Source organism: Prionailurus bengalensis, chromosome D1, assembly GCF_016509475.1.
Source record: "Prionailurus bengalensis isolate Pbe53 chromosome D1, Fcat_Pben_1.1_paternal_pri, whole genome shotgun sequence".
Lineage (NCBI taxonomy): Eukaryota > Metazoa > Chordata > Mammalia > Carnivora > Felidae > Prionailurus > Prionailurus bengalensis.
The window spans coordinates 61474323-61490362 of NC_057346.1; the positions used below are offsets into that span (position 1 = coordinate 61474323).

The 16040-nt window shown below is 37.6% G+C and overlaps 1 protein-coding gene across 2 annotated transcripts in view; it reads left to right on the top strand.

Annotated features, from left to right (window-relative positions):
* The window catches only part of LOC122483466 (olfactory receptor 52Z1-like), a 44412-nt gene extending 29523 nt beyond the window's left edge, over positions 1–14889 (top strand). The window contains exons 1-2 of one of the 2 annotated variants that reach the window (XM_043580469.1): positions 4735–4874; positions 13896–14889. In XM_043580469.1, the coding sequence (XP_043436404.1) occupies positions 13924–14880 (957 nt within the window). In that variant the 5' untranslated portion in view covers positions 4735–4874; positions 13896–13923 and the 3' untranslated portion in view covers positions 14881–14889. Of the gene's footprint in view, positions 1–4734; positions 4875–13895 lie in introns of those variants that run through there. The other variant, XM_043580470.1, reaches the window with a different exon arrangement.
* Positions 14890–16040: the final 1151 nt, after the last annotated feature.

A 16040-nucleotide genomic window follows, 5' to 3' on the forward strand; every position in this document is an offset into this window, starting at 1 on the left:
CAGACCCTGGAGCCTGCTTCAGATTCTGTGTCTCCCTCTCTCTCAACCCCTCCCCCACTCACACTCTGTCTCTCTCTCAAACATAAATAAACATTTTTAAAAAATTAAAATAAATAAAATAAAAAAATAAAAGCCAGTCTATATCCAGCATTCTATAAAATCCTCTCATGCTATTTCATATTATAAGAATTCCTCAAGCCATCAAATCCATACAGAATGTACTTTTCCCCCAATAGATGGCATTTATGACATATAATTTCATATTGTCTTCCAGCTGAAACCTAAAGGAGTTTTCCTTATGCAGTTTGATTTTAAATACCTTTAAGATTGGGATTGTACCCTTCACATATTGCAGTCCAATACTGTTTGGACACAGAAAGCTCATAGTAAATTTTGTTTAAACAAATAAATTACTTGTTTAGAGGTTCCTACTGTAGTATAAATTTGCTAACCCCTAGCAAAGATTTAAAACTCACAAGAAATCCAGGCTCCTTTTTACTTGTTATTATTTTTTAAGTGTTTATTTATTTTGAGAGAAAGACAGCATGTGTGGAGGAGGGGCAGAGAGAGAGGGAGAGAGAAAATCCCAAGCAGAGTCCATGCCTAGCATGGAGCCCAATGTGGGACTCCATTCCACAACCATGATACCTTGACCTGAACTGCAATCAAGAGTCTGATGCTCATCTGACTGAGCCACCCAGGTGTCCTGAGCTCCCTTTTAAAAACTGATGTAGAAAAAGGGTTTGGGGTCATCTTCCTCACTGAGGCTCGTTTAGAACTGAAGAGTAGATGCCACTAAATTAGAAGCAGAGAAGGAGGTGACAATCAGATGAAGAATATTCATTCTGGTATTTATCAACCTGCTCGATTTCCAGTTATCCTTGTGCTAGAGTTCCATTGAATTCTGGTAGATTGCTCATCCTAGCCAGAGAGATATCTTGCTGGCTGTTCCTGGAGAGCCAAAGACATTTAAATACCATCTCCATAAGCCCTCCTTCAAACCTCCTAAAAAATTCCTTTTAAGATGTATGTATCACTCCTGGAGTCTTCCTCCAGAGCCCACAACAAAACCCTGCTCTCTCACTTATGTACTATGAATCCCCATCTGTTAACTTTGAACTACAGAACACACTTCTTGGCTGCTCAATTAGGTGTCTTTATTCTCATCATTTCCCAACTCCCTTTTGGTTTCTTTTTTAAAGGCACTGATCTTCCATGACTTTCATTTTGAATCTATGGAAAACTTCAATGAAGCAGCTCCTAAAGAGGGTTCGCCATCTTCTTTCTTTTGTTTTTTTAAGATTTATTTTTTTAGGTAATCTCTATATCCCAGCTGGGGTTCGAACTCATGACCCTGAGATCAAGAGTAACATGCTCCTCTGACTGAGCAAGTCAGGTGCCCCTCATCTCTGTTCTTTTAAAGAATATACTTTCAACAGTTCTTTTTATGTGCCAGGCAACCTCCTTACTATGCAACCTGCATCCTCAGCATGGGTTGGCAGGTGAGCTCAGCAGCACAGTTCTCTTGGACTCACCTTCCTTGGCATAGATGGAGAATGGATGGGCTCTTAGAAGATGCTAGAAACCACTGATAGAGATATTTGCCCAGCAGCCAGAGTTATTTATTGCCACAAGTAGAAGATCTTAGACACAAGGTGCCAGAGGGAGATTATCAAAATATTCTCCTGAGATAGTGGTTTTATCGTGCTACATATGAGATGTCACAGAAAACAAAGTCTTTGGAAGCAAGGACATGCCAAGCCTGCTTTTCTCAATACTCCAGAGTCCCTGTAATTAATCACACATTCCAGCATGAAACCAGTTGTATCTCTACTGTTCACCACAAACATGTGATACACCTTTTTTTCAAGAAGTGATTTTTCCTGATAAGTGACCTTTAGGTATCCATACTTAGCTTGGATCATTTTCTGAGGTGAATAATTTTGAACTGTAATCTAATGTTTTTGAGAAGCTGAGGTTTGGACACTTTCTTTCACTATCATTGTTATAAATACCCATTATTATATTATTTCTCAACATTGTACTGTGATAGTTTTTTCTGAGAGGTATAGGACCACTTATATTAGTATGAGTTAGCAGGATTTTATTTAAACTTCTGGGTTTTCCTTCCTTTTCTTACTGCAAAGCTGTTAGTTGTTAGACACTTTCTCTCTTTTTAAAGTTTTATTATGTCTTTCCTGTGATTGTAACATTTTCCTCTCCTTTTAAAGTTCTAATCTTTATTTCCTACTTCATTCACAATGCTTAGAATGATACCTATCATATAGAGGCATTCAATATATTCTTGATCAATGAAAAATAAATGATGATGAGGACTACTTTTGGCAAAAATGGAGTAAGAGCAATTGAATTCATCTTCTACTCTCAACCAAAATAATTAGAAAAAATGTATGAAGTAACAGTTTTTAAGACAATGAATCTCTGGCAACAAAGGACTATAATCTATGAGAGTCAGGGAAACATACAAAATGAATCCCACAGGGATGCCTGGGTGGCCCAGTCTGTTAAACATCTGACTCTTGATTTTGGCTCTGGTCATGGCCTCATGTTTATGAGATCAAGCCCCGTGTCTTGCTCCCTGCTGTGCAGCTCAGACTCTGGTTGGGATTCTTTCTCTCCTCTCTTTCTGCCTTCCCCTCTCAAAATAAATAAATAAACATTTAAAAATAAATAAATAAATCCTACAATGGCCCTAGCTCACTGCTTTGAGAGAGTTTCCAGGCAGAAACCAAGACAGAGCCTATGAACTTCCTGAGTTGAGGAACCATTGCTGAGAATCCAAGAAGACAAAATTGTTTATAGAGTTCATGAGACAGAGTAACAAAGAGGAGACAACTACCAAAGGTAGATCCTTGAAGATCTGCAGAGGCTTCCCTCAAATACTTATCAGAGTCCTGATTGGTGCATATGTGTAAAGAAGTGGCCTTTACCTGAGGCCAAAGAAACAACTCTCTAAGAGGAAAATGAAATAGGTTTAATAACCCACACACAGCCTGAGTAAGTGCCTGTTCCCAGCCACACTGGAAGAACTCATAATCCACAGGTCATTGGGCAGAATACTTAGAAAAATAATGTCCAATTAGTGGGGGTAATGAACAATTCATTCTAGGTTAAAAGCTCACTTGTCATGCCTGATAAATCTTAAGCATAAGAACTTAAGGATCAAACTTAAATTCCAGATAATTTAAAAATCATATCAAAGCAAAGCTTAAGAATATTGATAAGTATATAAATAAATTTTAGGAATATAAACTTTAATATAAAATTTATATATAATTTTTAGTAAATATAAATTCTACTTACACCCAACAAGGTAAAATTCATAGTATCTGAAATCTAATTAAAACACGCTTGCAGGGGTGCCTGGGTGGTTAAGTTGGTTAAGTTGGTTAAGTGGTTAAGTTGGTTAAGTTGGTTAAGTTGGTTAAGTGTATGACTCTTGATTTTGGCTCAGGTCATGATCTCAGGGTTGTCAGATCCAGCCCTGCATTGGACTTTGCACTGAATGTGGAGCCCACTTAAGATTCTCTCTTTTCCCCTCTCTCTCTCTGCCCCTTCCCCACTTGCATGTACACACACCCTCTCTCTAAAAAAGTAAAAAAATAAAAAATTAAAAAAACATACATACAAAGAAGCAAGAAAATATGACTCACTAAGAAAGAGAAAAAAATTAATCTAAAGAAACTGATCCAGAATTGACAGATTTTGGAAATAGACAAGGGCATTAAAACAGTTGTTATAACTCTATTCCACATGTCAAAAAATAAAATAGAGACATGGAATTAATGCTCAGTCTGAAATATATATATATATATATATATATATATATATATATATATGAAGATAGATGGGGAAGTACATTTGGTAACTATATTTGTACTTAGCTTAGGAAAGATTTTGGTTGGAGGTATAGATACGAGTCATCAGATGGGAAATACATACAGAATGAGAATAATGTATCACACACAGAAAAAATCAATAAGAATTATCTTGAGTGAATATGTGTGTTGTGGATGTGGATGTGTATCTGTATATGTATATGTGCATACAGTAGGGGAGTCCGTAAAGGAGGAGCAGATTCAGAGCAGACAGAGTAGCACACTGAGTTGAGGTGACAAGGCACATTTACTCAAAGACATTGAAGACTTAATTCCATCAGAGATATAACGGCTGGGAATGAAACTTATCTACCATCAACACAGAAATCATAACTTGCAAAGGGTTGAAATTGCATTAGAGAGCGAGCAGATCCCTCAAAGACGTAGTATGGTGAAGGAAGTGAAGGAGCTGATGTTAGAACAAAGAGAAACATTTCCGTGTAAGAGACACGACAAAGAAGAAAATGCTTTAGAAATTGTTTGAAGGAAAAGATTCCTGACTGTTGGGAACAATATTGCTGAAAGCCCAATAATATATAGTCATTGAAAGAAATTTTTAAGGGTTAGATTAAGTGAGCAAATAAAATAAGGAAATAATACAAGACATCTGATTTTCTAATGCAGAAAGCAATTTTATGAAGATCATGGTACATTTCTGGGGATTAAGACAGGCTTGTGAAGAGAAATGAATGTTTTATAAGGTTAAAAAGAATTTTGCATTTATGAAAAGATCTATTTAGTATCTGTATTTGCTAACCAAAAGAAATATGAAAAAGGTTTTCACTTTTATGGAAAAAGGTGAAGAGTGAAGTAATGTTCAGTGTTTGTGTTGCAGCGAGTCATTGTAGAGGCAGCTCACACCCTGAGCAGCGAGAGCGGCCTGGCCAGGCTCCTTCCTCAGGAAGCACACTCAGCCTCTCAGCATCAAGACATTGTGGCTTCGAATTGTGCTTCTGAGTATCCGTGCAACCTAAGGTATCAGAATAGTTTAAATGGGGTTATTTTTTGGATGTGGGAATATTAAAATTTTTTCACATGAAATTAATAGTAATTGCTTTTTTTGCTTTATACCATTTGGCTTCCAAAAGTTTTCATGGGAATGCTCTAATTTTAATTTTTTTATGTTTATTTATTTTTGAGAAAGAGAGACAGAGTGTGAGCAGGTTAGGGGTGGAGAGAGAGGGAGACACAGAATCTGAAGCAGGCTTCAGGCTTTGAGCTATCAGTACAGTGCCCAATGTGGGGGCTCAGCCCCACGAGCCATGAGATCATGACCTGAGCCGAAGTCAGACACTTAACCAACTGAGCCACCAGGTGGCCCTCTAACTTTCAGATGGGAAGACACTTGTATTTGTCAAGAATGTAAGACAGAGCTTCAGAGCTTTCTCTATCCCTAACTAGACCTTAATCTGACTTCTCAACAGCCTTATCTCATTTCTGCAGGGCATGAACTAAGCATATTACATCATTGTATCTGACCTTACTGTATGGAAGAAGTATACTGTCCAGAGAATTTATGGTTTTCACTAGAGGCTGGTATGAACCCCGTAACTGTGGGTTCCCTAAGGGTCACTATCAAGATATGAAAGACCATTGAAAGTATATTTTATTGGTGTGGGGCCCTGTCCACATAAACAATTTGATTCTGCAATGCAATACAAATTCCATGGATCCATATGACGTACAGTGAAGATTTAGAATAATGGGTAGAGAAAAAACACACATATTATTTATCCTCCAAATCAGTGAATGTGGACATTCTCCATCGTGTTTAAGCTCTGTCTTTTTCTGTTCAGGTCCAAGAACTATCTCTTTACTGCCACATGAACTCTTCCTTGATAATTTCCTATCTTTCACTGTGACAGAAAGGAAAGGTAGCAACAAAATTAACTTGACATGTCATGACTCTTAAAGAGTCTCTTTGTATTGATGTACTCTAGCTTTTGTTGCCTTTTCCGCTCCCTAAAACCACTAGTAAATGTTGGTTGAATCATTGCTCATGACTGAATGATCCACTGTGTTGCTGGAGTGTATTGGATTCCTGGACAAACAGCATGTGGGCATCAGAAAGAATGAGGAGTAAGGTTATGGTATGGGGCAGGGACAATCTCTGTCCAATAATCCCTGAGTGATGCTACACAGTGTCACATAGCTATATGGGTGTACAGATAGATCCATTTTCACACTGATCTGCCCCATTCTTTTCTTTTTTAAACTGATTTTTTAAAAGTTTTTATGGGGGCGCCTGGGTGGCGCAGTCGGTTAAGCGTCCGACTTCAGCCAGGTCACGATCTCGCGGTCCGTGAGTTCGAGCCCCGCGTCGGGCTCTGGGCTGATGGCTCGGAGCCTGGAGCCTGTTTCCGATTCTGTGTCTCCCTCTCTCTCTGCCCCTCCCCCGTTCATGCTCTGTCTCTCTCTGTCCCAAAAATAAATAAACGTTGGAAAAAAAAAAAGTTTTTATGTATTTATTTTGAGAGGGAGAGAGAGAGAGAGAGAGAGAGAGCACAGACAGGAGAGGGCAGAAAAGAAGAGAGAGAAAATCCCAAGCAGGTTCCACATTTTCAGCACAGAGCCCTGTGTGGGGCTCAAACTCATGAACCACGAGATCATGACCTGAGCCAAAATCAAGAGTTGGACACAACCGACTAAGTCATCCAGGTGCCCCTATCCCACTCTTTTCAAATGGGGTGATTTTTAATCTTATAATTATTTATTAGGTGGGTGTATAATCTTTGCCATATAGTGTAAATATAATCCATACAAGACTATACTATTCACATAGTATTTCACATACAAAAAATAAATTACACTGAACACTTGTAGCTGCTAATGAATAGTTTTAATTCTGTTGGAGAAGTACTTCTTTTACTTGATCCCTTTAAATTTGTATTAATAACAGAGTGTTATCTAAGAAGAGCATGAGATTTGGCAAGGAGAGCCTGATTTAATTTTCAGTTTTATGTCTTACTATATGTGTAGGTAAACCAAGTGACTAAACTTTTTGGACTTCAATATCCTCATCTTGCCAACAGTAAAATAATACCAGATATTTTTGTGGTTTTAAAAGAATTTTTACAGAGGTGCCTGGGTGGTTCAGTCAGTCAGTTGAGCATCTTCCTCTTGATTTTGGCTCAGGTCATGATCCCAGGGTTGTGGGATCAAGCCCCACATCAGGCTCTGCACTGAAGCAGAGCCTGCTTAAGATTCTCTCTCACTCTGCCCCTTACCCCTGTTTGTGCACCCTCTCTCTCTTTCTAAAATTAATTTTAAAAACTAAAAACAAAAAAAACTACAAAACAAAAGAATTGTTATATCAGAAATTTGTGTTAAACTTGGCAAGTTTTATGGCAATGGTAGTGATATTAAAGACCATTTTTCCCCACATGCATATCTCCCTTCCTACACTAGACAGCAGGGGTTTCAGGTTTTATATTAATTTATATACTTGTGTTTGATACAGATGTAATATAGGACAAAAATGGTTTTCAAAATATTTCATGATAAATTGCTCAATCCCCCCCCCATATGGATCTTATGCTATTTTTCAGGAGGTGGAAGATTCCTAAGGAACACATTCTCATGACACTAAAAAATAGACCCTCTGCTCTGACAATCACACTCTCACAGAAATTCATGCATTTGACAAGTTGAAACCTCAACAACTTCTGTATTTCTATAACTTGTTCATGTCTATGAAGGCAATCTCACTGTGGACTACTGCCCCTGATAGAGCCATCATTAACTCCCCAAGATTGTCTAAGAAGGATGCTCTTCCTATAAGCCTACTTATTCCATCATTGGTTCTTTCTTAGCCTTACTAAAGGATAAAGAGCTCAGAAAACCACAGATGCTTTATTAGATTCCCCATGTCTCCTGGGTTTTAGGTCTCCCAGGATAGAGAAAGCTATAGAGCCAGGTTCCGAACCTCAGAGTGTTCAGAGGTTGGGACCTCGACCAAGAACATCCAGCCTATCTTGCAGGGCCTTGGAAGTCTGCAATTGCTGAACAAAGGAGGTAGTAAGCTTCTGATATCCCATATTAGACAGTAAGTGACTGCTACTGTCCTGTGAATCTCAGGTTTTAGATTAGGCATACTCCTGGTAGAGAAAAGGATATGCGACTTTTTTCTTGCCATATATGCCCATGTACAGCACCTGCCCCAGGGTCATGGCCTAAGAAGATCTATAGTAGTGATGGAGGCATGTCCAATACCTGTGAAATGATACTTGTCATTGATATGAATATCTGACTACCTGGCTGGACCATGCTCTTTCAAGCTAATGAAGAGTTCATTGAAGTGTGGTTTATGGCTCTTGAAACAGCCAATCTCTGTGAGGAAGAATTATTTCAGAATATGAAAGTTGGGTTAATTCCAAAACCTATTCTAAAATGGGTTTCTTCCAACAGAAGAAAAAGGCTTGGGGCTTTGTTGCCCCAGCTGTAGTCAGTCACAGATAAGATTCCTTTATAAGAGAGATCCCTAGATGTTTTTAGGTTCTATACCAAAGGCTTCTGTTTTGGTTCTTTATTTACTTTCAGCTTTCTGGTTAAAACTCTTTTGGAACAATTTAGTGCAGAAGGAGTTTGTCTCATTTCATCCAAAACAGAAAAGGAGTTGAGACACAAGTCTAGCTGTAGTGGGTGTGGAAGCCAGTTTCACAGGACAGTAAGAGCTCTAGCTCAGAAGGGTCTCTGATGGCAGCTTTTGCTTACTGGGTTTTATTGATATTTGTGTGTGTGGGGGGGGGAGAGGCTTATCTATATATTTGGGGTAAAGAAGAATTAAGGTGGTAAATAAAATGGAAATGCTAAAATATGACATAAATCAGAAGTCAAGGGTATGAGAAAGATATAGATGGTTTGGAAGAAGGAATGGAAAAAAAGGAGAACATTTACGAGAACCATCCTTCTTGGTAAATAACAAACCCATGAGCCCCATTGGACTGCATGCGTGTGATAAAGTTCTGGCTAGCTCTGAGAAAAGGGTTACAGGTTTCTCAGATCGATTGGCTCACTGTGGCCTCTCCTGCCATCGTCTGTGGGTATGTTCCTTCAACAACAGCAGTATGTTAGCTTTGAGTGAGGTAAGCAGTGAGTATTAGAAAGGGAAATTATGTGACTTATAATAGAAGATACTGGGTTTCTGGATGATTCTTGGAACATAACTGAATGGCTGAAAGTGATAAAGGAAGCCTCAGCCAAAGACTATGAGGGCCATGCCATCTCTGCTTATCTTATGAACTGTGGTTGAGTTGGTATCTAAGCTGGTTTTCAAAATAAGCACATTTCTGTGTATTTATAGGATTGATTTTAATCTATTAGTACACATTCATTTAAAATGTGGTATCCTAGAGGTGCCTGGGTGACTCAGTTAGTTAAGGACCTGACTCTTAGTTTCAGCTCAGGTCATGATCTAAGGCCTGAATCAGGCTCCACGCTGACATTGCAGAGCCTGCTTGGGATTCTCTCTCTCATCTCTCTCTTCACCTCTCCCCTGCTTGCATGCTTTGTCTATCTCTCTATCTCTAAAATAAATAAATAAACTTTAAAAAATGTTGTATCCTCAGTACTTCTGAAAGAAAAGTGATAGAATGGGAATAAGAGAAGAAGATATGAATGGGGAACGTCACTGCAGACCTGGGTTCAGAGAGGAAAGAGTTGGAAGGTTGACTAGCATCAGATGAAGCAGGCAACAATTCCCTCTGACCACACCTGATCTTTCTTTCTTGGTTCCTTGGCATGTCACCAGTCTTTGTGAACAACTTGTTCTTTCAGTCATCATTTCCTTCAACTGCTGGACAACTTTGCCCTTCCTGTCATTTGATCCCATGCCTCTGTTTGAGTATTCTTGATCATGAAATTTGAACTTTCCTGGTGAAAAATCAGTTGAGCCTCTGTTCCTGTATGGCTTCTTCTGCCAGGAGACCCTTAAATCTACTATAAAATCTTTCTTTATTCTCACCTCGCTAGCCTTCACTACTGTTGGGCAATTGTTTTTTCATTCTTATTTTCTGTTCTCCACATCTTTTTTAAATAGTATCTCTTCCAGATTTCTCCTTTTTTTCCCACATGAGCTTTGGCATTAACTCGAATAATTATTGCTTTTTATTTTATTGCAAAGATCTGGATCATGTGAGTCTTTTGAAAATCTTCCATATATCCCTTAATATTTTTCTGACTACTTTTGCCTCAGTGGAAGAAGCAGAACACCTATATAATAACTGATTGAATTATCTTTTGTAATCATGGGTACTTAATCCCCAAAATTGTTCACTTTCTTGCTTCAAATTCTTCTTTACTACCAAACTCCTCTGACATAAACTGCCATTTTCGTCTCTTATGTTCCAAAGAACATTTCCCAATACCTTTTGCTCCTTCCAGTTACTGTTTTCCTTTCCTTTAGTGCCTACCTTCTTAACAGTTGTTCAGAACTGGAATTCTCAGCTATTTTATACCCAGTGCCTTTCAATCTGGAATCAGACTTCACCCTCATCAATTCCTTGAAATTGTACTAGACACTAATGAAAGTCTAATATTTTTCACTAGATGCTAGTGAAGGTCTAACATTTTTTAATGTTTATTTTTATTGTTTTTAAGAGAAAGTAAGTGAGGTAGGGGCAGAGAGAGGGGACAGAGGATCTGAAGCAGGCTGTACACTGACAGGCTGAAAGCAGTGAGCCTGATGTGGGGCTCAAACTCACGAACCACGAGATCATGACCTGAGCCGAAGTTGGGCACTCAACCAACTGAGCCACCTAGGTGTCCCAAAGTCTAATACTTTTATTCTACATCCTACTCTCAACACAACAACTGGGAAGTGGCAATAAATCATGATCATGATCATCATCACCACCACCACCACCAAACTGGAAATAATAAAAAAAAAATAGCATTGAAAAAATGACTCAGAACTGTGAAAATTGTAGTAGGTAGACAGGACTGTAATGAAATCAAGGCAAATGAATGAGAAGAAAGCTTGAAGAAGGGATTGCTCACTAGTGGCAAATGAAACAATATGTTAAAAACATGGGTTTTTTAAGCAAGAGAATTTGAGTTTGAATCTCTAATTGGTTAGATACTAGCTTAGACAAATTATTCAAACCACTCATGCCATAGTGTCCTAAAGTGTGAAGTGGACCATACTAGCTGTCATTCTGTTGGTTCTTATTGCAATTGAATGGTATTTTGTGACCATTAAATTATAGATAAGTGGTTAACACAGGATATAACTCATGGTAAATACTCAAAATTAGTTGAACAGTATAAATAATGTGGGGACTAAAATGTGTTATTTGAGGGCTGTCACTGTGATTAAATAAACTACATGTTAGAGATACAGTTAGGGAAGAGATTTAATACCAGAACTTCTCTTCTTAGGTCTTTCTTTTTTAAAACTAATAGAATAACTTATAGTAAACTAAACTGAAATATACAGCTTGATATGTATGTATTTTTGCTTTGAGGTCTAGGTCCATGATTGGATGTTAGTCTTTTGTATCTAGAAGAGAAGTAGCTATGAGCTAGTTCCATTACAACCTATATGGACAGAGAATTTGGAGTGATGAAATGTTTCTACCAAGGTCCCAGTTGGTTCATGGCATAGCTGAGACTACAGTTCAGTTCAGGCTAGAACCTCATGCTTCGTCCACTTTTCTTTCCCTTGCACTATACAGGTTTGAGATAGTCTGCCAGATTTCTTTCCTTAGTGGTTCCATAGACATGCCATAAACTAATATAATTTAAAACAATTGTTTTAACTTTCTCTGAAAAATAAATCTCCTCCTTTATTCCTTATGTTGATTAGTGGCATCGCATTTTTCTAGACAGTGTGTCTCAAAATGTCCTATTGCCTTTCATTTTGCCTCATATAACCTATCACCTGGAATTCTCTATTTTATTTATTTATTTTTAAACACATTTTGTCAAGGTGCCTGGGTTGCTCAGTTGAGAGTCTGACTCTTGATTTCGGCTCAGGTCATGATCTCACAGTTCGTGGAATGGAACCTTAAGCTGGGCTCTGTGCTAACGGCATGAAGCCTGCTTGGGATTCTCTCTCTCTCTCTCTCTCTCTCTCTCTCTCTCTCTCTCTTTCTGCATCTCTCCTGCTCTTACTCACTTTCCCTTTCTCAAAATAAACAAATAAACATTTAAAAGCCCCACACTTCTTCTCTATCCCCTTTTTTCACTGTTTAAACTATGTTCCTAGTTCTACTTTGGTTTGTTGGAAAAGCTTCCTACAGTAAATCAGGTAAATCCTCCACCCTCGTCAATCTATCTTTCTGCCTTTTAAACCATATTTACTCAACAAAAATATATTATGTTAGATGTTGAATATATACTCATAGCCATCATGAAACTTAAGAAAGATTGGTGAAAAATATTACAAACTATTCATTAGGAATTGTATCGGTGTGCTATTGGGAAGTAGAGAATAAAAAATAAGCATATTGCCCATCAGCAAAGACCTCTCTGAAAGGGTAAATCTTAAATTTTGATCCCATTATGTTCTCCTTAAAACTGTGGTAAAATATTAGAGATTCAGTAAGTATTGTTGAATAAGAAATCAATTCTCAGTATAAGAGACCTAAACCTAAAGTCTTTAGCTTGACTTTTAAAACTTTGAATCTTCAAGACACAATTTATTTGTCCAGTCATATTTCTCATGTCTCTAAGCCTTTGATGCACTACATAATTTGATTTTTATAGTGACTTACAGTCCTTGTTTTAGGTTTTTACTTGTCTTGGTTCTTTTTTTCCAATGATAGTCTCTTGAAAGCCAAAGGCTTTCTGATAAACACATCTACTGACAACACTTCAATGAATCTTTGTATCATCCCCTAGTTAAAGTAATGTCTCTTTCACATTATACACACGTGACTGCATGTCTCCCATCATTCTTATCTTGATCTGCTTTGAGAGGATGCTTACTTGTGTCTATGTCCCATGATCCTCACAAGGGTAGGAGATCCTTGAAATAGAGGATATGTATAGTTTATATTTAATTCCTTCTTTAGCATAGTATTAATCACAGAATGTACTTAAAGAAATATTCATTAACTTATTTAAATCTTGCATGTGTCTGCAACTCATTTTTTATTATTGTGGTTATTTCATTACCTATGAGATGCCTTTCTCTTTTCTCCAGTAATGGTATGCAAGTTTGAGCAGAAAAAGAAAAAAAAGAAGGGAAGGAAAAGACAAATATTTGAACACAAGCTGGAAGGAATAAATTGGAGAAAAAGGCAGTGGAGACTAGAGAGAATGAAGGGAGGAATGTAACATATGTGGAAGATAGGACACATGGTCTGCTGAGTTAGAATGATGTTATATGAGTCCTTGCTTTGCACAGTGCTGTATTAATACTGTGCATGTTGGAAGAACATGTTTTTAATATGCACAGTATTAAGTGAATACAGCACTACGCAAAGCAAGGACTCCCTAGACTTCTATTTCTCTTTCTCTCCAAGTTATTTTCACTTGGTGATGAAAAGCTAAAGTCTTTAAATTACAGAAACAATGGTTGTTACAGATTTGAATTCTCAAAAGGTCATACCAATATTCTGGACACTTTGTTACTGGAGTGTGCAATTAATCACCAGAAAGAAACTGTGATTAACACTGGAAATGACCAGTCATATAAGAAGGAAAACCATGATGTGCAAGAGCATATAAGAGACTTTCATGTATGATGCTAAGTCAATAAGTACAATGTATCTGCCACAGTGTCTAGACAAAATTATAAACCTATAAAATGTTTATTGTCATTACTGTTGTTGTTCTTATAGTTAAAACCATTAGCATTACCAGTAGCATCAGTTCTATAAGATCATGGTAACTTTCATGTCAATGAAGCCTAGCTGGCTTGTCATCTTTGAACCATTACTTACTATCAATCCCTTCTTAAAGCAACAACTGTATTGCAATGCCAAGATTCATACTCAAACCAGATGAAATAACTATGATTTTTCACTCTGTCTCTCTCTTTTTCCATTCCAGTGTCCAGTGTCAGAGGACAGAGTAAAAGATGACAATCTCTTCAAACCACACCAACCTTAGAGATATTTGGTATACCATGACTGGGATCCCAGGACTGGAATATGCACACATATGGATCTCCATTCCCATCTGTTTCACGTACATAGTTTCTGTTTTAGGCAACACCTTCTTATTATTCCTGATCTTCACTGAACGCAGTCTTCATGAACCCATGTACCTTTTCTTGTCCATGTTAGCCCTGGCAGATATCTTTCTCTCCACAGTCACCACACCAAAGATGCTAGCAATCTTCTGGTTCCAAGATGGGGGTATTTCTTTCGGTTGCTGTGTGTCCCAAATGTTTTTTCTCCACTTCATCTTTGTGGCAGAGTCTGCCATATTGCTGGCCATGGCATTTGACCGCTATGTAGCCATCTGCCATCCACTAAGATATACTACAATTCTAACCCCCTCAGTCATTGGAAAAATGGGCATTGCCTCTGTGATCAGGAGTTTCTTCATCTGCTTCCCCTTGGTTTTTCTGGTTTATCGGCTTGCTTACTGTGGGAGGAATATTATTCATCACTCATATTGTGAACATATGGGCATTGCCAGGCTAGCCTGTGATAGCATCAAAATCAACATCTACTATGGGGTGATTGTGGCCCTATTTTCTACATGCCTGGATGTGGTGTTTATCATTGTCTCCTATGCCGTTATACTCTGTACTGTTTTTAGAATTCCTTCCCAAGATGCCCGACTCAAGACCCTGGGTACTTGTGGCTCCCATGTCTGTGTTATCCTACTGTTCTATACTCCAGCCTTTTTTTCATTCTTTGCTCACCGATTTGGGGGCCACCATATACCACTCCATGTACATATCCTCCTTGCCAATCTTTATGTGGTGGTACCACCCACTCTCAATCCCATCATTTATGGAGTTAAGACCAAGAAAGTTCAGGAGAAGTTTGTCCATGTCTTTTCTGTGAGCAATAAATTCTGCTGATGCAGACTATCCAGCTCAATTTTTCATTTTTCTATGTAACTAATTGAAGAGTACTTAAAATTATATCAGACATCTTATATCATGCCAGCATTAGGGTAGAATGAGAACAGTAAATTTTTGAGATAATTTTACATCATAATTAATTAATTAATTAATTGCTGCTTTTGTTCAGGACAGTATCAGACCAAGGGCATTTTAGATTCTGTGTAAATGTGAGCTCAGTTACAACAGACTTAAAACACAATAACTCAATAGTTATCTTCAATTTCATATTGATACAGAAAAACAGGAAAAGTAAGAACACAACCCACCCACTAAAAAAATAGAAAAAACAAATTGCTAAATCAACTTAACAGGTCTTCAGCCTATTTTCCTATATTATCTTTGTATTTCAGATAAAATAATACTTATATATTTAGCATTGTGATCTATCAGTTGAGTAGTTGGGCTCTAAGTTCAAGATTTGAATTTTAGATGTCTCATCTTTGTAAAGAGTATTTACCCTCTCTGGGTTTCTTTAGCTTTATATTGAGCTTAAAATATTTCATATTTTATAAGGTTGTTGAAAGTATTAAATAAGATGATTTACACAAAGCTTCTAAACTGTGCATAACACACATTGAAATATATCCCATATATATATATATATATATATATATATATATATATATGAAATACCACAAAAATTCCTTTTGAAAACTATAGGTTTTTATTTTCTTCCACTAGAGTCTACTGTCATTAAATGCTTCTGTTAAAAAGTACCAGTAGAACATGGTAAGGAAGAAGGTTTGACTGCAGAGGAAGTTCCTTTTGGAAACAAAAAAGGAGTAGCAGAACCCCTTACAGCATGAGATGGGGGAGAGACACAGATAGGAATGGAGAAAAAGGAAGATACAGTCCAAGTTTCAGCTGCACATTCTCGGTATTCATTCAAAGTATCAGGGCATACAAAATAAAAAGATAGAAACCCAATGAATTTAGAGAAGAAAGTGAAAAGCAGTGGAAGAGGAATACCTTATTTCCTACTTAAGTATCTGAGGGAGATTTCTTAACAAATTGTCTCATGCCACATGGGAGAACAGCATTAGAGTAAAAATGACCATGTGGCATGTTCAGTCAGTGAACTGGTTTCCTCTTGTTCCACAGAAGCAACAGATGAA